This window comes from Nerophis lumbriciformis, linkage group LG38 (genome assembly GCF_033978685.3).
Source record: "Nerophis lumbriciformis linkage group LG38, RoL_Nlum_v2.1, whole genome shotgun sequence".
Taxonomy (NCBI): Eukaryota; Metazoa; Chordata; class Actinopteri; order Syngnathiformes; family Syngnathidae; genus Nerophis; species Nerophis lumbriciformis.
In genome coordinates, this window is record NC_084585.2 from 10,086,684 (window position 1) to 10,109,140 (window position 22,457).

Sequence of the window (22,457 nt, forward strand, 5' to 3'; positions counted from 1 at the left end):
GTGGATTGAATAATAACAATTTTTTTTCTCTCCAGTGTTATGGTAATACAAAACCCGAAATAAAAACAGACTACAATGATTTGCAAATCTTTTTCAACCTATATTCCATTGAATAGACTGCAAAGACAAGGTGTTTAACGTTCCAACTGGTAAACTTTGTTATTTTTTGCAAATATTTGCTCATTTGGAATTTGATGCCTGCAACACGTTTCAAAAAAAGCTGGCACAAGTGGCAAAAAAGACTGAGAAAGTTGAGGAATGCTCATCAAACACTTATTTGGAACATCCCACAGGTGAACAGGCTAATTGGGAACAGGTGGGTGCCATGATTGGGTATAAAAGCAGCTTCCATGTAATGCTCAGTCATTCACAAGCAAGGATGGGGCGAGGGTCACCACTTTGTCAACAAATGCGTGAGTAAATTGTTGAAAAGTTTAAGAACAACATTTTACCCCGGACTGTTGAACAACTTAAGCTGTACATCAAGCAAGAATGGGAAAGAATTCCACGTGAAAAGCTTAAAAAATGTGTCTCGTCAGTTCCCAAACGTTTACTGAGTGTTGTTAAAAGGAAAGGCCGTGGAACACAGTGGTAAAAATGCCCCTGTGCTAACTTTTTTGCAATGTTTTGCTGCCATTAAATTCTAAGTTAATGGTTATTTGCCAAAAAAAAAAAAATACGTTTCTCAGTTCGAACATTAAGTATCTTGTCTTTGCAGTCTATTCAATTGAATATAAGTTGAAAAGGATTTGAAAATCATTGTATTCTGTTTTTATTTACCATTTACACAAGGTCCCAACTTCACTGGTTTTGGGTTTTGTAAATAGACAGTTTGAATATAATTGGAAAAGCTTAGTATAGCAGCTCAAGTTTGCATGTTGCTTATTACAAACACCTTTAGGCCCTCAGAATGTGTACTTACTTAAAGTGCAATTACATGTCACAACATCTTGACAATTAATCTTCCTGCTGAAAAACAGAGTGAATTGACTTGAGATAGTGCCCTCTGCTGGATTTAGAGCTGCAGCACTCTCCCTGCAGGTAGAGCAATCAAACTACAAACCCTGTTTCCATATGAGTTGGGAAATTGTGTTAGATGTAAATATAAACGTAATACAATGATTTGCAAATCATTTTCAACCCATATTCAGTTGAATGCACTACAAAGACAAGATATTTGATGTTCAAACTCATAAACTTAATTTTTTTTTTTTGCAAATAATAATTAACTTAGAATTTAATGACTGCAACTCGTGCCAAAGTAGTTGGGAAAGGGCATGTTCACCACTGTGTTACATCACCTTTTCCTTTAACAACACTCAATAAACGATTGGGAACTGAGGAAACTAATTGTTGAAGCTTTGAAAGTGGAATTCTTTCCCATTCTTGTTTTATGTAGAGCTTCAGTCGTTCAACAGTCCGGGGTCTCCGCTGTTGTATTTTACGCTTCATAATGCGCCACACATTTTCGATGGGAGACAGGTCTGGACTGCAGGCGGGCCAGGAAAGTACCCATACTCTTTTTTTACGAAGCCACGCTGTTGTAACACGTGCTGAATGTGGCTTGGCATTGTCTTGCTGAAATAAGAGGGGACGTCCATGAAAAAGACAGCGCTTAGATGGCAGCATATGTTGTTCCAAAACCCTTATGTACCTTTCAGCATTAATGGCGCCTTCACAGATGTGTAAGTTACCCATGCCTTGGGCACTAATGCACCCCCATACCATCACAGATGCTGGCTTTTGAACTTTGCGTCGATAACAGTCTGGATGGTTTGCTTCCCCTTTGGTCCGGATGACACGATGTCGAATATTTCCAAAAACAATTTGAAATGTGGACTCGTCAGACCACAGAACATTTTCCACTTTGCATGAGTCCATCTTAGATGATCTCGGGCCCAGAGAAGCCGGCAGCGTTTCTGGATGTTGTTGATAAATGGCTTTCGTTTTGCATAGTAGAGCTTTAACTTGCACTTACAGATGTAGCGACAAACTGTATTTAGTGACAGTGGTTTTCTGAAGTGTTCCTGAGCCCATGTGGTGATATCCTTTAGAGATTGATGTCGGTTTTTGATATAGTGCCGTCTGAGGGATCGAAGGACACGGTCGTTCAATGTTGGTTTCCGGCCATGCCGCTTACGTGGAGTGATTTCTCCAGATTCTCTGAACCTTTTGTTGATATTATGGACCGTAGATGTTGAAATCCCTAAATTTCTTGCAATTGCACTTTGAGAAACGTTGTTCTTAAACTTTTTGACTATTAATAATAATAATAATAACACCTGGGATTTATATAGCGCTTTTCTAAATACCCAAAGTCGCTTTACATGTGTGTGTGGGGGGGGGGGACACGATAACAACAACTTTATTAGAAAAAAATAAATAAATAAGAGACACCTAGGGCAGGGTCAGTTTGGAAAGGCTAATGTGAAGAGGTGAGTTTTTAGGGTGGCTTTGAAGGTAGGGAGGGAGGGGCATCTCTGATGTGCCTGGGGAGAGCGTTCCAGAGAGAGGGGGCAGCCACGGAGAAGGCCCTGTCGCCCCAGGTTCGGCGCCTGGTCTTGGGGACCTCAAGGAGGCCGGCATCACTAGACCTGAGGGAACGGGACGGGACGTGTGGCTGGAGGAGGTCAGAGAGGTAGGGTGGTGCCAGGTTATGGAGTGCCTTGTAGGTGGTGAGGAGTATTTTAAAGGTGATTCTGTATTTGACAGGCAGCCAGTGGAGGTCATGAAGGACAGGTGTGATGTGCTCTCTGGAGCGGGTTCCGGTGAGCAGGCGGGCAGCAGAGTTCTGGACGTATTGCAGTTTGTTGAGGGTTTTGGAGGTGATGCCGTAGAGGATGCTGTTGCAGTAGTCTAGCCGGGATGAGATGAAGGCGTGGATGAGGGTTTCGGCAGCAGAGGATGTGAGGGAGGGCCGGAGACGGGCAATGTTTCTGAGGTGGAAGAATGCAGTTTTGGTGATGTGGTTTATGTGGGGGAGGAGTGAAAGGGTAGGGTCGAAAATTACACCTAGATTGCGGATGTGGGTGGAGGTAGAGACAAGGGAGCCGTCGATGTTTAATGAAAAGTCCTGAGTGGAGCGAGTGAGGGAGTCGGGTCCAATGATAATTATTTCAGATTTGTTGCAGTTGAGTTTTAGAAAGTTTTTTTGCATCCAGGTTTTTATGTCTGTGAGGCAGGTGGTGAGGGTGGAGTGGGTGGCTGTGGTGATGGTCGTGGTGGAAATGTATAGTTGTGTGTCGTCGGCATAGCAGTGAAATTGAAGGCCGTGGTGTCGGAGGATCTGACCGAGGGGTAGGAGGTAGATGGTGAAGAGTAGGGGGCCAAGTACTGAGCCCTGGGGGACGCCGTGGGTGACTGGGGCAGTGGAGGAGGTGCAGTTGTTGGTTGAGATGAATTGCTGACGGTCAGAGAGGTAGGATTTCATCCAGGAGAGGGCAGTGCCGGATAAACCAAGGGAGGAGTGGAGGCGTGTTAGGAGGATTTTCTCACGCATTTGTTGACAAAGTGGTGACCCTCACCCCATCCTTGTTTGTGAATGACTGACCATTTCATGGAATCTACTTTTATACCCAATCATGGCACCCACCTGTTCCCAATTTGCCTGTTCACCTGTGGGATGTTCCAAATAAGTGTTTGATGAGCATTCCTCAACTTTATCAGTATTTATTGCCACCTTTCCCAACTTCTTTGTCACGTGTTGCTGGCATCAAATTCTAAAGTTAATGATTATTTGCAAAAAAAAAAATGTTTATCAGTTTGAACATCAAATATGTTGTCTTTGTAGCATATTCAACTGAATATGGGTTGAAAATGATTTGCAAATCATTGTATTCCGTTTATATTTACATCTAACACAATTTCCCAACTCATATGGAAACGGGGTTTGTACATTAAATTTAAGTAACCATTAAAAAAAGGAAACAACAACAAAAAAAATGCTGGGGAGTGAATGTCAAACCACAAATAAGCAGGGGTCTACTGTAAACTAAACTCACTATCTAAATACTAGTACACCACTTGACATTTGTACACAACAAATGCCATTATAACTCCATTATGCTGATAAGTATGCAACTGGTAGTGTTTTTAAGCTTTTTTCGGAGTGTGTGTTTCCTACTACATGATTAGAATAACAATCATATTAGTGCAAGAGTAGTTTGCAATAATAAACAACTGTACTTCTGAATAATTTGGTTATATTGATTTGGTGAAAACTAACAACATCAGCAATGTAACAACATGAACAATACCACCCTAGGTTGTGACTAGGGAATGTAACAATGTAAAAATCTCATGGTACAATATTATCATGGTATTTAGACCACAGTACGATGTTATTGTAGTGTATGTCCAAAAAAAGCCCTAAATATGCCATAGTGTGTAAATTGTAGCTTCAGGAATATTTAGGATAAACACACTTACTGTAATTGAACACAAACATGATGCTCAAATGTTCTAAACATATGTGTTACTACAAACAAGTATTTTTAAGAGCAAAGAATTGTGCGGGAACATCCACTGTGTCTCTCAACTTTTACTTTCAGAGACGCAGTGTCCTTTACAGTGGACATTTTTCTATCAGTTTTGAAAATGCAGTTCCTCAGAAACGTGTCATGCCATTATTGAGAAGATTCTGAAACCGTAATACCGTGGTATTTACAAATCGTTGCATCCCGAGTAGGGTTGTACGGAATGTCATGATCCGTGGTACGGAATGTCATGATCCGTGGTCCGGATCATGTTTTTGTTATGTTCTGTTAGTTTTAGACTCCATAGTTCCTGTTTTTGTGCACCCTTGTTTGTTTTAGTTACCATGGCGACTTATTAGTTTCACCTGCCTCTGGTGTTCAGAACACGCACTTGTTTCCAATCAAGAGACATGATTTAAGCCCACCTTTGCCAGTCAGTCGTCCTGGCGTCATTATTGGTTTCATGCCACAGTTTCATGTTGTGCTATGCCATAGTTGTGTTAGTTGTTTCATGCCACAGTAAGTCTTGTTTGTTCTATGTCCATAGTTCATGCTAAGTGTTAGCGTCTATGTTTCCTGTGTTAAGTTTTTTTTGTTCTTTAGCCTCTCGTGCGAACGGCACGCTTTCCTTTTGTTTTATTTCCTGTCTTTTGTGATGTGTAGGATTAATTAATTAATACATATGTTCCTATCTTCAAGTCCTGTCCGGAATAGTCCGTTTGCATCCTGGGAGAACAAACCTCGCAGTAAGCTGCGAAAACCTCGTCGTGACACGGAATACCGGTACTAATAAAGTACCGCAGTACTCAGGAATTAAAAACGTTACTATACTGCTTCTGAAAAACACCAGTACTTTTTTTTTTTTCGAACACGACGGCACTCTGCCGTCATATTGTGACATTTTCTGGTAAAAACGAGCAGAGGCGTATGCATACCTGCCAACTACTCTGGTTTTCCCGTAATTAGTACGGTTTTCATCAACCTATTCCGGGTTACGGTTGCAGTGATAAAAAATACGGTTTTTCATTAATTAAAAAAAAAATATTTTTTTTAAGTTTTATTCACGAAATTGCGTAACAACAATGACAATCGACACTGCTTCTCGTAACTTCCTATGGAGCCATTCCGAATGCCATGCGCGAGGCTATTTATAGCACCGCTGCCAAGCACGAGGCACCAGTTGCCATTGTTTCCAAACGAGCGAACGATCATGGAATCAGCCGGAGAAAAATCGCAAACGAGTCTTAAACCGAAAAGAAAACTGCAGTCATTCCGGGAAGAATATTCAAAAGCCTATCCGGGAATAATTATCCGTTCCAAAAAGGGTGAAAACTACGCGAATTGCACCTTGTGCAGACAAGATTTTTCGATCGGACACGGAGGAATTAGCGATCTAAAAGACCACGTTGGGACAAAAAAAACACAAGTCTAATGCCGTTGCTAGCGATACAAGTGGAAAACTTTCAACGTTTTTCGGATTTTAGCCACAAAAAGGTAATGACACCAATGTTATCTATTGGAATTGTTTAGTACTGTTATACTGTTAAAAGTGTTTATACTATTTATGCTTTCAAGTCCAAGTTGAAGAAATCTTGTTAAATGTTGACAGCATAACTACCAAAATACAGAAGTATGTCCTTAATATTTTTGCAGTGCTATTTCTGTTGAAAGGTTCAAATGATTACATTAGAGATGTGATGTGCCACTTTTCAAGTGTCTGATGGCTTAAATTAATTTTCATTAATTTTTCATATTTTTAATTCTTTTGAAAGGCTTACAAAAAAACTACATTTGAATTGTAATTCCATGCTATTGACAGGACTATTAATTTTAATGAAGTTAGCTTACCATGTTTACAGTATGATAATTGTGATAGAAATGTGAATTTTAGGCACAGAATATTTTTTACAATTAAAAAGGCAGTAGATTATACAAGCTTGGACAGAAAGTTAATAATGACACCAATTTTTTTTTTAATGGAATTGTTTAGTACTGTTTTACCATTTGTTTACTGTAAAAAGTGTTTATACTGTTTATACTTTCAATTAACAAATTGAAGTCTTGTGAAAGGTTGACAGGATAACTGGCATTAACTGTCAAAATAATTTCAAACTATTGAAGTTAGCTTACAGAATAAACATGTCAATCAACCCATATGATTTTTGCTGTAATATTTTTGTTTTGAAAAGTCACTGTGACTGATAGAAAAGTGATGGTTTTAGCAACATTTTAACCTGTCTGAATGCTAATAATCATTTTGCGTCGGGGGGCAGAACCCCCCACCAGGACTTTGTCCTGGACCTACCGGGGCCTGCGGCCCCTGGACCCTGGCTACTAGGTTTTTCTGATTTCAAAAGTTGGCAGGTATGCGTATGTTAGGCAACGCACACAGAAACAGTGTGGAGCTAGAAAAGGAAGAATAGACACATTTTGGCTTAAAAACTAACGATAAGGTTGAAGCTATAAACACTGAAGCGCCATTCTGCAAGAGGTGCTAAGGTCTTGCTCTTGTTAGTCAGTAGTGTTTTAGCTACTTCTAAATCACAAATCCTCGCCTCTGTTGCGACAAATAAGGTACGTTTCTTACAAGTATCATCCCTGCAGGACGAAGAATAGCTATACATGCTTCACCACACACTAAAGGAGGATCCAATTAGCTAACCGCTGACAGCAAGCTAGCGCTACTGAATGTAAACAAATACCAAGAGTGGGTCTACAACAGGGGTGCTCATTACGTCGATCGCGAGCTACCGGTCGATCTCGGAGGGTGTGTCAGTCGATCACCAGCCAGGCATTAAAAAAATAGTCCTAAAAATGAGCGATCATAAATCTTCACTATGACGTCACTTTCGTCACTTGATTGACATTCACGGCACCCGAGGGTCTTCTGAGATGACGCTGGCTGCTGCCAGCTCATTAAAATTACCGACTGGAAGGCGAGAAACACTTTATTTCAACAGACTCTGGCGCCGTACCTGTCGTCAAAACTCCAAAGACCGACTGCACAGTTGCGCTAACAAAACAAGAGTCTCAGAAAGCTGGCGTGCACAAGCTAGCAAGCTACGGAGTTTGCCGACAATGTATTTCTTGTAAAGTGTATACAAAGGAGTACGGAAGCTGGACAAACAAGATGCCAAAAACCAACCACTTTCATGTGGTATTGGACAGAAAGGAGGACTTTTTTCTCCTCCATTCGAAAATGCGGACGTTTTTAGCACCACTGTCTGATTCCAATCAATGCAAGTCATCAGAATCAGGTAATACACCAACTTATATTCTTGTCTTCATGAAAGAAAGGAATCTATATGTTAAACATGCCTGTATTATCTTTAAACACCTTAACTTGTTAACAATATTAACTATATGTGTTAAACATGCTTGCATTATCTTTAAACACCTTTAACTTATTAACAATATTAACTATATTGCTTTTGTATTATCATTAAACACCTTTAACTTGTTAACAATATTAACTATATGTGTTAAACATGCTTGTATTATCTTTAAACACCTTTAACTTATTAATAATATTAACTATATGTATTAAACATGCTTGTATAATCATTAAACACCTTTAACTTGTTAACAATATTAACTATATGTCAGGACTTGGACTATGGCTTGGTTTGTTCTCCCGAGGTGCAAGTGAATTGGACTGGTCATGGCGTGAAGGTAAATACATTTTTAATAACACTCAAAAGAACAAAAGGCGCGCTCAAGGCGGATGTACAAACTTGACTAACGAAAACAAAAGACTTGCACGGGGGCAAAAAACTATGAACAACATAAAACACTAACTATGGCAATAATAAACAAAACTTACTTGGCATGGACAAGTGCGCAGAGGTGGACAGAGTGTGACAGGTGTATAATACGGGGATGTCGTCAGGCCGAACAACAGAAAATGAATTAACTTAAATACTATGGACATGATTAACGAAAACAGGTGCGTGACTCAAAACGTGAAACAGGTGCGTGACGTGACAGGTGAAAACTAATGGTTGCTATGGTGACCAGACAAGGGAGTGAAAAGACAGAAACTAAACAAAACATGACTTAAAACAAAACATGATAATACAGACATGACAGAGCCCCTCCCTTAAGGACAGATACTAGATGTCCAAGAAAAAACTTAACAAAAAGTCATGGGAGGGCGGGAGGGGGACATGGCGGTGGGTCGCCAGACCACGTGTCCCCGTATCCACCGGGGCAGAGTTAGGTGGCGGCGAGTGGAACGCCGCTGCAGCAGGCGAGGCGGGCGCCCAGGGAATGGCCACATTCGTGGCCGACTGGGAGGTGGGCGCACTTGGCGTGGCGGGCGACCAGGTAGCGGCCATATCCGTGGCCGACGAGGAGGCAGGCGCGTCGTCAACTTGGCAGGCGTGGCAGCTCGGCGTGGCAAGTCAGGTGGCGAAGCTCGGCGTGACGCGTCCAGCGGCGAAGCTCGGCGTGGGTCTTGGTCTTGGTGTGGGTGTGGGTCTTGGCATGGCGGGTCTTGGTCTTGGTGTGGGTCTTGGTCTTGGTCTTGGTGTGGGTCTTGGTCTTGGCATGGCGAGTCTTGGTCTTGGCATGGCGTGTCTTGGTCTTGGCATGGCGTGTCTTGGTCTTGGCATGGCGTGTCTTGGTCTTGGCATGGCGTGTCTTGGTCTTGGCATGGCGTGTCTTGGTCTTGGCATGGCGGGTCTTGGTCTTGGCATGGCGGGTCTTGGTCTTGGCATGGCGGGTCTTGGTCTTGGCATGGCGGGTCTTGGTCTTGGCATGGCGGGTCTTGGTCTTGGCATGGCGGGTCTTGGTCTTGGTCTTGGCATGGCGGGTCTTGGTCTTGGTCTTGGCATGGCGGGTCTTGGTCTTGGCATGGCGGGTCTTGGTCTTGGCATGGCGGGTCTTGGTCTTGGTCTTGGCATGGCGGGTCTTGGTCTTGGTCTTGGCATGGCGGGTCTTGGTCTTGGTCTTGGCGTCGTGGAGCTGCGACTGGCGGCACTTGGCGTCGTGGAGCTGCGACTGGCGGCACTTGGCGTCGTGGAGCTGCGACTGGCGGCACTTGGCGTCGTGGAGCTGCGACTGGCGGCACTTGGCGTCGTGGAGCTGCGACTGGCGGCACTTGGCGTCGTGGAGCTGCGACTGGCGGCACTTGGCGTCGTGGAGCTGCGACTGGCGGCACTTGGCGTCGTGGAGCTGCGACTGGCGGCACTTGGCGTCGTGGAGCTGCGACTGGCGGCACTTGGCGTCGTGGAGCTGGTACCGGAGCTTGGCGTCGTGGAGCTGGTAGCGGAGCTTGGCATGGTGGAGCTGGTGCTAGCCTCGGTGCAGGTGGAGGTGGCCTAGCTGGGGGTTGCGGCTTGGCAGGTCGGAAGACTGGTGAGGGCGGTCGTGCTGGAGGCTGTGGCTTGACAGGTCGGAAGACTGGTGGTGGCGGCCGTGCTGGAGGCTGTGGTTTGGCATGGTGATGCCGAGCCACCCCACCAACACAGCTCCCGACCCCAGCCCCCCCCTCAAGGGGCGGATACCAGACGCGCTCCCTGCGGTCTGGAACTCTCTCTAGGGGTGGGCGGAGGGAGGTCTGGAGGAGGGCTGAAATTTCCCCTTTAAGTTGTCCACAATGTTTTGTTTTTTTATCCCCCACCTGGGGTTGTGTGGGCGGAAAAAAAGAAAAAAATTGTGACGGGGGCGGGACTTGAGTCTTGGGGGGCGGGGCATGAGTCTTGGGGGGCGGGGCATGAAATTTGGGACGTGGCTTGGACTGATTAGACCTAATCTCTAAAAACATGTTTTGATAATGTTTTATCAAAGTCATGCCATTAGTGTCTTTTGTTGGAGGCGGGTGTTCAAAAGAAAAAGAGTTAAAAAAAAAATCCTGGGCTGTGATGTCATCCTGGGGAATATCAGACTGTTGCTTGCTTCCGCCCGGAGGGGGCGGGGCTTGTGAGAGCGGCGTGTCCCGCTGGCTCGCGGAAGTCCTTCCTGGCGTCCCTCGCCTTTGGCGGCGCTTCCGTGGCTGGGATGACGCGCCAACGTCCCCGGGCCAAACGGAGCTGATCGGCACCAGTTTGCCGGTCGGACCCCACATGAGATCCTTGCGCTCCTTGGGGGAATAGCGGAGCGTCTCAGCTTCCATGGCGCGCAGGACCTCCCACGTTCCTTCGTCCAATCTTGCGGGAGAACTTTTCAGCTGACGACATCTGTCAGGACTTGGACTATGGCTTGGTTTGTTCTCCCGAGGTGCAAGTGAATTGGACTGGTCATGGCGTGAAGGTAAATACATTTTTAATAACACTCAAAAGAACAAAAGGCGCGCTCAAGGCGGATGTACAAACTTGACTAACGAAAACAAAAGACTTGCACGGGGGCAAAAAACTATGAACAACATAAAACACTAACTATGGCAATAATAAACAAAACTTACTTGGCATGGACAAGTGCGCAGAGGTGGACAGAGTGTGACAGGTGTATAATACGGGGATGTCGTCAGGCCGAACAACAGAAAATGAATTAACTTAAATACTATGGACATGATTAACGAAAACAGGTGCGTGACTCAAAACGTGAAACAGGTGCGTGACGTGACAGGTGAAAACTAATGGTTGCTATGGTGACCAGACAAGGGAGTGAAAAGACAGAAACTAAACAAAACATGACTTAAAACAAAACATGATAATACAGACATGACACTATATGTATTATCTTTAAACACCTTTAACTTGTTAACAATATTAACTATATGTATTAAACATACTTGTATTATCATTAAACACCTTTAATTTATTAACAATATTAACTATATGTATTAAACATTCTTGCATTATCTTTAAACACCTTTAATTTATTAACAATATTAACTATATGTGTTAAACATGCTTCCATTATCATTAAACACCTTTAACTTATTAACAAAAACATATATTTCATAAATAAGTAAATATAAATTATATATATGAATGAGGTAGATCCCCACGACTTGATCAATTGAAAAGTAGCTCGCCTGCAGAAAAAGTGTGAGCACCCCTGGTCTACAACTACACACACAGACATTGACTATAATGATGCCAAGTACAAGAGTCATACATAGTCGAAACTACAATGATAACATCAATATTTTTTTATTATTTCAAAATCTTTTGTCTTTTTTATTGTTGACAAACCCATGAAATACGTCCTTTGCCACGGGAAAACTTTAATTATGACCAATGTATGACCCTCTAACGACTTAGTATTGGATTGATACCAAAATTTGTAGTATCACCCAAATTGTATGTTAAGCATCAAACAACAGAAGAATAAGTGATTATAACATTTAAACAGAAGTGTAGCTAGAACATGATAAAACAGAAAATAAGCAGATATTAACAGTAAATGAACAAGTAATCAATTTTCTACCGCTTGTCCCTCTTAATTTTGACAAAATAATAGAATGATAAATGACACAATATGTCCCTGCATACGTCAGCAGCCAATTAGGAGCCTTTATTTGCTTACTTACCACTAAAAGAGAAGTTGTCAAGTATATTTACTATCTTAATTAATGCCAAAATTAGTTTTTGATTGCAATAAGAAACATTTGTTAACTGTATCATATTTTTTTTTAACCTGTGAAGCACTTTGGTCCAATTTAAAAAATTGTTGTAAACGTGCTATATAAATAAAGTTGCCTTGCCTTGCCTTGCCATAAGAATTATGTTCAAATAAAACCAATAATGAAATGTTTTTGTTGTCCCCTTTATTTTGAAAAGTATCAAAGTTTTGGTATACACCGGTACCACAATATTGGTATTGGGACAACCCTGATCCCCAGTACTGACTGTATCATCGCTTAGTGACCACACATTTCTCGTTTATATTTGTATATGAATGCCTTACATTGTCTCTGCTTCCCAGGAAACTCCATTGCTGTTTGACAAGTTGGACTTTCTGCCACTGGACGCGACACAAGACCTGATCTTTCCCCCGGAACTGATTGTAAACCCACAAAGTGTTCCATTTGTTGTGTACAGAGCTAGACCACTCACTTTGCTCCCTCAGACAGTCTAACCCAGGGGTCACCAACGTGGTGCCAGGTAGCCCGTAAGGACCAGATGAGTAGCCCGCTGGCCTGTTCTAAAAATAGCTCAAATAGCAGCACTTACCAGTGAGCTGCCTCTATTTTTTAAAATGTATTTATTTACTACTAGCAAGCTGGTCTCGCTTTGCTCAACATTTTTAATTCTAAGAGAGACAAAACTCAAATAGAATTTGAAAATCCAAGAAAATATTTTAAAGACTTGGTCTTCACTAACTGACAAAGAAACAGATAATAGATTTGGTGTCCAGTTCAAAGTGTGACATGATTTATTTAAACATTTGAGAGTTGACTTTTGTATTTTACATGAGTTATTATTTGTACAAACATGGTGCAAAGTAATTAATGATTTGTTAAAAAATGTTAGTGGCTAGCTAGTTAAAATGGGATATTGTGATTTCACAAGACTGTCTTAGAAGTGATCATTTGCAAATGTTCAATTTGAAAAATGTGCACTTAAAGAAAATATAAAAATAAAGTGTTGCATATTGATATTTATCTGTTTCTATATATATTTATTGTGAGAAATCATTAAAATGATCAGTGTTTCCACAAAGATAAATATCATGAATTATTAATAATAACATAGAGTTAAGGTAAATTGAGCAAATTGGCTATTTCTGGCAATTTATTTACGTGTGTATCAAACTGGTAGCCTTTCGCATTAATCAGTACCCAAGAAGTAGCTCTTGGTTTCAAAAAGGTTGGTGACCCCTGGTCTAACCCGTCTGTGTTCTTACCCCCAGCTGATGGCGGAAACTGACAGGCCACAGACACTCACATTTTGTGGGGAGAGGATGACCTGGAAGTCCCCTGTTCTGCTAGAGGAGCTGGTCCAGCTCAAGACCAGCAACCCAAAGGCTCCGTTGATCATGGGGAATACTAATTTAGGTCCAAATCAATATGTCATTTGAGGATTAATTCTGATAAGAAAAAAACCAGGATGCAGGGTGCAATTTGCTGATCCTTGTGCTTGGTGTCAAAGGTCCGGATATGAAATTCAAGGGCGTTACGCATCCATTGGTGATATCTTCCATTCGAGTAGTGGAGCTCTTTGAGGTGACTGAGACGCCACATGGTGGGTAAAATCTATCAGGCTGTGCTTTGATAATCTGATTATGGTCAATGTCACTAGTTATTGGTTCTCTGTAGGTGTTTGGGTGGGAGCGGGCTACACCCTCTCTGAGACCCGGGCTATTTTGAATAAGTTTTGCTGCCAGTTTCCAGAGGAGAAGACAGAGCTGTTCAGAGCGCTCATCAAGCAGCTAGGGAATTTGGGAAGCCAACAGATTCGCAATGTTGCTGTGAGTAGACTACCCAAAGGCATTGTTTTTGTTTTCAACCTTTATTATGATTTGATAGTGCACTAATTATTATACTATTGTGTATTCCAAACATTTTTGTTGGAATTATCTACCTGTCACATTGACTTGGATCAGATCAGATAAATGATAAATGGGTTATACTTGTATAGCGCTTTTCTACCTTCAAGGTACTCAAAGCGCTTTGACACTATTTCCACATTCACCCATTCACACACACATTCACACACTGTTGCCATGCAAGGCCCTAACCACGACCCATCAGGAGCAAGGACGAAGTGTCTTGCTCAAGGACACAACGGATGTGACGAGGTTGGTAGAAGGTGGGGATTGAACCAGGAACCCTCAGGTTGCTGGCACGGCCACTCTCACAGCCGCGCCACACCGTCCCCTGATCTGATCAGATCAGATAGGTCTTTATTGTCATTGCACAAGTACAACAAAACTTTGTTTTCAGCACAAACCCGTTCAAGATTAGTCAAACAAACAGTGTACAGGGTTACAGAAAAGGAACGCTGATGGGTCACCACAAGGTGCCCCGTAAAAGATGAGAAAAATGTAAAACGCTGGGGAAAAAGATGAGTAAAAAAATACAATCTAGACTGGGCTGCTAAGGGGGCCTAGTCTGGAGTGGGAAGAAATCTCCATGCAATGCACACATAAACACGTTACATTTAATCACGACAAACTCACAACAGAGGGGCGGGGAGTTGGGGCCCTGGAAGGTGACCGCTGCTATGAAGCGCTGCCATCCGACCATCATCCCGAGAGGAAACAAGTGGTGGTGAAGGCGTGGGGTGGGGGAGGGGGGTGTGCGTGTGTGCCCAATTGTCTTGGGTGTGATGATGTAATGTTTTTATAGACTGAGGCCGATCTGCAAAAGTTCCACTCCAGGTGTCGTTGAGGAGGGAGGGAGGTCAAAAGCGTCCATCATTGAGGTGTTCTCGGGGGTGTTTTTCAGAACAGCCTGGTCCTGTTTTCACAGTGTCAAGGCCATTCGAGGGAGTCAAATCGTAGATTAGGATGTTTGTTTTCTGCGAGCAGACAAAACAATTACTTGTCTTTTCTATTCGTCCATGCTGGGTGCTCTCAAATTCAATAAAATTTTCCTTTTTAGCAAGCTTCTCCATGATGTGATCCATCTTGCGATTCAGTTCAGAAATCACCACAGTCTGTGTTCCCACAGCCCTGCCCAAACCATCCATTGCGAAGAACAGCCTTTGGGCTCCTTGAGTGGCTGCCATCGTCTTACGAATTTGACGATACACCAGAGCAATGCCCAGCCTAATCAGCAGGTGCCCCGCGATCACGGTTCCAAATAGGTAGATGTCTTCCACGTCCTCGATGGAAAGAACTGAGAGGCACATGATTCTCCATTTATCCTAGGAATCTCTCACGTAACCCGCAGCAATGGTTCCATCAGGGCAGCCAGGCTCCCCCGAACCTCTTTTCCTCGTCGAAAAGATTTTGTCAATTGCGTCGAGAGTCCAGCTGATCATTTCCATGTCTGATGTTTAGATTTGAGGACAGCGCAAAGAAAGAGGCTTCAAAAAAGTTCAGACAAGACAAAAACAAAGAGAGCAAGCTGGGAGAAAAAATGTGACCGCCCTCAACAGAGGCAAGACAGAAAAAAAAAAAAAAAAAGATTTCAAAGCAAGTTATCCATCAGTTTGTTCATAAAAAAATATAATAAATCAAACGCGTAGGTTATTGTATAATATTATCATGAAGTGATTATACATTTATATTTCTGTGTCATGAAGGCTGTGAATTGTGTGTCACATGTTTTCATTTTTCAGACTCTTGGAGGAAACATTATGAGTGCATATCCAAACTCTGACCTAAACCCAGTTTTTGCTGCCGGTAACTGCAGCGTGAGCGTCATCAACAGTGGTAAGATACTGACAAACAGGAACTTTCACCACTTCTGCAAATCACACGTTTATTCTGCATCACCAGAAGGAAAACGGGAGGTTCCACTCAATCAGGACTTCTTTGTGAGCCTTGGGAAAACCATCTTGAAGCCAGAGGAGATTGTTGTCTCTGTGCGAATCCCTTTTTCCAGAAAGGTGAAAATGTTGCTTTTGGAAATACAAAAACAATACACACATAAAGATATTAAAATCAGTATAAATATATGGTGCCATGTCATGTTTGTACTGCAGGGAGAGTTTGTTCGAGCATTCCGTCAGGCTCCAAGAAAGGAGAGCGCATTTGCTACTGTGACCACTGGGATGCGAGTGATGTTCTCTAAAGGGTCCAGAATAGTAGAAGATATCAGTATCTACTATGGAGGTGTAGGCGCAACCACAGCCAGCGCCGCCAAAACCTGTGCTGCTATCATTGCACGGTCAGCCATGTTTTATGTAGTATTCTTATTATTGTTTCTGTTAGTTTTGGCAATCCATCTTCATGACAATCCATGTAGAATGAATCCAAAGCAGGGATTAGTGATTGTTGATGTTTCACCATTAATTTATAACAACATCTTATCCAGACCGTGGAATGATGAAACCCTCAGCCAGGCTTACGACGTCCTCATCAAAGAATTTGACCTCCCACCTTCGATTCCAGGAGGAAAAGCAGAGTTCCGTCGCTCTCTGACTCTCAGTTTCCTTTTCAAATTCAATCTAGAGATCCTTCAGACCCTCAGAAAGATGGTAAGCACCTGCTGCATGGTCCAGCCTACATCGTTTATAATGGAAACGTTGGTCAAGTATTCTCAGTGTATTGAATGGATAGCAACTGCATCAGAGGCTAAATTTACGCCCTGGGCAAACCATCCCTTGTTTACTGACTGCATCCGAAGTAAGCAGGCTACAGCATCACCTTAGTTACATAAATCACATCACGAAAAACATTTGTAACTGTCAAAAAGCTGAGTACTCAAAGGGGAACTGCACTTTCTTTGGAATTTTGCCTATCGTTCACAATCATTATGACAGAAATAACGATGGATGTTTTTGTTTTTTCCATCCATCTATCCATCTTCTTCCGCTTATCCGAGGTCGGGTTGTTGTGGGTTTTTTTTTACATTTTAAATATTAAATAAATGCGATCAAAAGTTTGCTTACAATGGAACCTATGGCAGCCGGTGCAGCGCAATTCGGTCTACAAAGGACAGGATAAGATAGGTCTTTATTGTCATTGCACAAGTACAACAAAACTTTGTTTTCAGCAGAAACCCGTTCAAGATTAGACAAACAAACAGTGTACAGGGTTACAGAACAGGAACGCTGATAGGTCGCCACAAGGCGCCCCGTAAAATATGGGAAAAATGTAAACGCTGGGGAAGGATGAGTAAAAAAATACAATCTACACTGGGCTCCTAAGGGGACCCAGTCTGGAGTGGGAAAAAACCTCCATAACAAAGCACATATACATATTACAACGTACATCTCGAGATATCTAGCAACAGAGGGAAGGGAGTGCGGGGTCATGGTGGCAGGCCGCAGCTCTCAGGCGCTGACCATTCTTCCATCACCCCTATGGGATTTGCGTCAATGGCGTTGGATTGGGGTTGGGGTATGTGTGTGTGGCGTATATTTTTGTGGATGCACGTGTGTGTGTAAGCCTGCAGTGTATCTCTGTTCCGCGGCCTTGATGTCGTGCAGCCAATAAGTCCAAAGTCAACAACAGGTGTGTGTCCATGAGAGACAAGAAGGGAGTTTGTTGTGTCTTCGCCGCACTGACCTTCGGGAGAGTCTCCAAGCCAGGGAATCAATCCAAGTTAGAATGTTTTGTATGCAAGTGAAAATAAAATGTGCCTTTCACTCCTGCGGGGAAGACAGTCCGATGTGATTCAAAAACACAAGAGTGTCCACAGTTCTTCCCGCATCCTCCAATCATTAGTGGCAGCTTTGGGGTACTTTGTCGACAAACCAGAGCAACGCTTACTCCAATCAGCAGATGTCCTGTTGTCATAATTCCGAATAGGTAGATATCTTCACGTCCTCGACTGAAAAGAGTTGCCAGGCACGCGGCACTCCTTCTTCTCCAAGAGTCCGTCGCGTGTCCAGCAACAACCGCTCCGTCACGACAAGCAGGTTCCCCCAAACCCAAGATTTTGTCAATTTTGTTGAGGCCAGTTAAATAGTTACAATGTTTAGATTTGGAAAGCAGTGCAAAAAGAGGCAACAAAAAAAGTTAAGACAAGACAAGACAAAGAAGCAAGCAGGAGAGATAAGGGAGAGGAAAGGGGAGCGTCCGCCCTCGATGAGTGCCAGTGAGAAAGAGCGATCAAAAGTTGGCTTACAATGGAGCCTATGGCAGCCGGTGCCATGCAATTCCGCCTATAAAGCCCTTGAAAAAACATTCATACACCTCTATTGAGGTTTTACATGATGTACATATGATACTGTAGTAACGGCACATTTATAATAACATTTAATATTGACGTATTTTGATAATTTTAAGCATTGCGTTTGCTTTTTATTTTACTTCATCACTGATTATTACTCAATGCAGACTTCAATCAATCATATACTTAATGATGAGTGCCAACAAAAAATAAAACATCACTTACTGTGCAAGGTCTGTTGTCATTAAGATGCTGACTGCTGGGATGTACATACAGTATATTCCCATTTAGATGAAGAATGACCATAATCCTCACAAAGAAACAGGGTGGGAGACCTTGGTGGGACAAAGCGTCTTTTCGTGTCGTAACTTGTTAGAATACGTCCTCAAACTTCTTCTGTCCAGGTGAGATGCATGATTCATGATCTCCAATTAACTTTCCGGGGGCAAGGAAGTGAGAAAGCAGCAGACCACTCGATGATATAAACATAGCGACACACGGTAGTGATCACGGCGCGGCTATAAAAAGTCTGTCTGTGTTAGCGCTTATAATAACAATATCACTAATACTTGGTTAATATTCAAGTCACGAATTACAAATTGAGTATTGTTGGCAGTTTTTGAATGGTTGTTTATTGGATTGTATGGACGCAATAGAGGACCTCCCATTGTCTTCACTGTTAGTTTGCTTGCAAGTTAGAATGCATTAAAAAATCCGCCATCATGTCTTTTATAATGATTGTGAACAATAGGCAAAATTTCAAAAAAAGTGCAGTTCCCCTCTAAAGGATTGCCTTGAGGAACACCTCAGTTATGTAAATCACAACTTTTGAACACAGTGTTCTATGTTTGCTAGCAAGCTTCAAATGTCAGTGCAAGTCTCTGTGCATACAATGGTCCAAGTTCTTTCATACATAAGGAGCACTCTAGTGTTTTTAGGAATTTGTAGCAAAAATGTTTGTCTCCCAAATTTTGAACTGAACTTGGGAGCCTGTATGGTCTCATTCCCGGGCTGCATTTGGGAATAGCCCTGCTTTAAATCATTTGGATCCTGCACTATGAACTCAAACTAGAGCTGTCTAACTAAAGTCTGTGAGTATGGACTGATGAAGTTTGCTAGCTGAGGAGAAACGTCTTCTAAGAATATCTGAACAGTCCACTTGTGGTCATTTCTCAGAATGAATGCCTTGAGAATACAATGCCCTTTGGATGAATGAGAACTTTCACTGGCACGGTAAATTATTGTCTTTTGAAGAACGTGATTGAAGAAGAAGTCACGGAGAAGATTGAACCACTGCCCAGAGAGATCCAGCGGAGCCAACAGGAGTTCCATGTCAGTATAGGTCACCATTTTCTCCTTCAAACGCACACATTTGTCAAATAAACCTGGCTGCCTCTTCTTCAGAATGTCTCTGAGGGCCAGAGCGAACATGACCCGGTGGGCAGACCCGTCATGCATCGATCCGCCATCAGCCAGGCCACTGGAGAGGCAGTTTACTGCGATGATCTCCCGACAATTGATGGCGAACATTTCCTGGCTCTGGTCACCAGCTCAAAAGCACATGCCAAGATCATGTGAGGAAAAATGATTCTGGACACATTCAACATGTTCTGCATGACTCATGTTTTTATTTTTTTAACAGAAGCGTGGATGTGAGCAATGCCCTACTACTTCCTGGTGTCATTGACGTCATCACGGCCAAAGATATTCCTGGGAAGAAAACCCGCATCCTTTGTGGTTATGATGAAGAAGTGCTTGCTAGGACACAGGTCAGTCATTTGTTAATCTTGGATGTAATTGTCAGCAGGGTCAGCAGAAGATGTGCATGCGCTAGTTCCGTGTGTCCAGGTGTCATGCATCGGTCAAATAGTGTGTGCTGTCTTGGCGGACTCCAGAGTTCATGCCAAAAGAGGTGCATCAGCAGTGAATATCAGCTATGAAGACTTGCCAGACCCGATTTTTACTATCGAGGTGAAGAAAAAACACCAATCGGGTTGTACATCGTTGTCGGGTTCGGGATAAGTGGTCTTACTCTCACTGTAACAGGACGCCATTAAGCAGTCATCCTTCTATGAGCCACGGAGGAAGATTGAGAGAGGAAATGTGACAGAGGCCTTCAAGGGTGTCGATCTGGTTCATGAAGGTAAATAGCCTTTCAACTCTGTGGAGTTAAACGGCTCCATTCCACCCCTAACAGTAATCTAATGCTGTTGTGTTGTTTGTAGAGATGTCCGATAATGGCTTTTTTGCCGATATCCGATATGCCGATATTGTCCAACTCTTAATTACCGATTCCGATATCAACCGATACCGATATATACAGTCGTGGAATTAACACATTGTTATGCCTAATTTTGTTGTGATGCCCCGCTGGATGCATTAAACAATGTAACAAGGTTTTCCAAAATAAATCAACTCAAGTTATGGAAAAAAATGGCAACATGGCACTGCCATATTTATTATTGAAGTCACAAAGTGCTTTTTTTTTTTAACATGCCTCAAAACAGCAGCTTGGAATTTGGGACATGCTGAGGTTGAGGTGGGCAGGGTTGGGGGTGGGGGGGGGGGGGGGGTAGCGGGAGGTGTATATTGTAGCGTCCCGGAAAAGTTAGTGCTGCAAGGGGTTCTGGGTATTTGTTCTGTTGCTTTAAATGCCCCCGAATCACAGAAGTACTGCCATTAAAAGCAAGGTCTGATTTGATGTTTAGGGAGAAATGTTACCATACTTTTCGTGTTTTCCCCACGTTTCCGTCCAGAAAAACACGAGTAACAACGTCAACAACAACATTGTTTGATTGAATTGATTGATTGAAACTTTTATTATTAGATTGCACAGTACAGTACATATTCCGTACAATTGACCACTAAATGGTAACACCCCAATAAGTTTTTCAACTTGTTTAAGTCGGGGTCCACGTTAATCAATTCATGGTAACAAACAACAAACTGTATTGTCCATTGCACACTTAATTTGGGTTGAAAGTTGCTTTATTATCCTCATTGGTGTGGGAAGTCTTTTCAGTGGCCTCACTGAGAAATTTTAGGAGTGAAATTTGTTCCTTCATTTTTCATTCTGCAGGCGCCCAATTTTGTGATGTCAGAGTATTTTTTTTAAACAAGAGTGTCCTCAGCCTTCCTGGTAAGGTCTATTCAGGTGTACTGGAGAGGAGGCTACGCCGGATAGTCGAACCTCGGATTCAAGAGGAACAGTGTGGTTTTCGTCCTGGTCGTGGAACTGTGGATCAGCTTTATACTCTCGGCAGGGTCCTTGAGGGTGCATGGGAGTTTGCCCAACCAGTCTACATGTGCTTTGTGGACTTGGAGAAGGCATTCGACCGTGTACCCCGGGAAGTCCTGTGGGGAGTGCTTAGAGAGTATGGGGTAACGGACTGTCTTATTGTGGCGGTTCGCTCCCTGTATGATCAGTGTCAGAGCTTGGTCCGCATTGCCGGCAGTAAGTCGGACACGTTTCCAGTGAGGGTTGGACTCCGCCAAGGCTGCCCTTTGTCACCCATTCTGTTCATAACTTTTATGGACAGAATTTCTAGGCGCAGTCAAGGCGTTGAGGGTATCTGGTTTGGTGGCTGCAGGATTAGGTCTCTGCTATTTGCAGATGATGTGGTCCTGATGGCTTCATCTGGCCAAGATCTTCAGCTCTCACTGGATCGGTTCACAGCCGAGTGTGAAGCGACTGGGATGAGAATCAGCACCTCCAAGTCCGAGTCCATGGTTCTCGCCCGGAAAAGGGTGGAGTGCCATCTCCGGGTTGGGGAGGAGATCTTGCCCCAAGTGGAGGAGTTCAAGTACCTCAGAGTCTTGTTCACGAGTGAGGGAAGAGTGGATCGTGAGATCGACAGGCGGATCGGTGCGGTGTCTTCAGTAATGCGGACGCTGTATCGATCCGTTGTGGTGAAGAAGGAGCAGAGCCGGAAGGCAGGGCTCTCGATTTACCGGTCGATCTACGTTCCCATCCTCACCTATGGTCATGACCGAAAGGACAAGATCACGGGTACAATTGGCCGAAATGAGTTTCCTCCGCCGGGTGGCGGGGCTCTCTCTTAGAGATAGGGTGAGAACCTCTGTCATCCGGGAGGAGCTCAAAGTAAAGCCGCTGCTCCTCCACATGGAGAGGAGCCAGATGAGGTGGTTCGGGCATCTGGTCAGGATGCCACCTGAACGCCTCCCAAGGGAGGTGTTTCGGGCACGTTGGGAAGACTTATCGAGATCCCCCGGGAGGAGCTGGACGAAGTGGCTGGGGGAGAGGGAAGTCTGGGCTTCCCTGCTTAGACTGCTGCCCCCGCGACCCG

At 43.3% G+C, this 22,457-nt stretch overlaps 1 protein-coding gene across 1 annotated transcript in view; it reads left to right on the forward strand.

Annotated features, from left to right (window-relative positions):
* LOC133578401 (aldehyde oxidase 1-like) overlaps positions 1-22,457 on the forward strand; it is a 48,931-nt gene that overhangs the window by 18,168 nt on the left and 8,306 nt on the right. Inside the window, exons 8-20 of the mRNA XM_061932800.1 lie at positions 12,348-12,428; positions 13,275-13,419; positions 13,514-13,606; positions 13,681-13,832; positions 15,650-15,743; positions 15,810-15,919; positions 16,016-16,200; positions 16,348-16,510; positions 19,405-19,482; positions 19,555-19,724; positions 19,793-19,919; positions 19,999-20,121; positions 20,197-20,293. Coding sequence (XP_061788784.1) covers positions 12,348-12,428; positions 13,275-13,419; positions 13,514-13,606; positions 13,681-13,832; positions 15,650-15,743; positions 15,810-15,919; positions 16,016-16,200; positions 16,348-16,510; positions 19,405-19,482; positions 19,555-19,724; positions 19,793-19,919; positions 19,999-20,121; positions 20,197-20,293 — 1,618 coding nt within the window. The remainder of the gene's footprint in view (positions 1-12,347; positions 12,429-13,274; positions 13,420-13,513; positions 13,607-13,680; positions 13,833-15,649; positions 15,744-15,809; positions 15,920-16,015; positions 16,201-16,347; positions 16,511-19,404; positions 19,483-19,554; positions 19,725-19,792; positions 19,920-19,998; positions 20,122-20,196; positions 20,294-22,457) is intronic.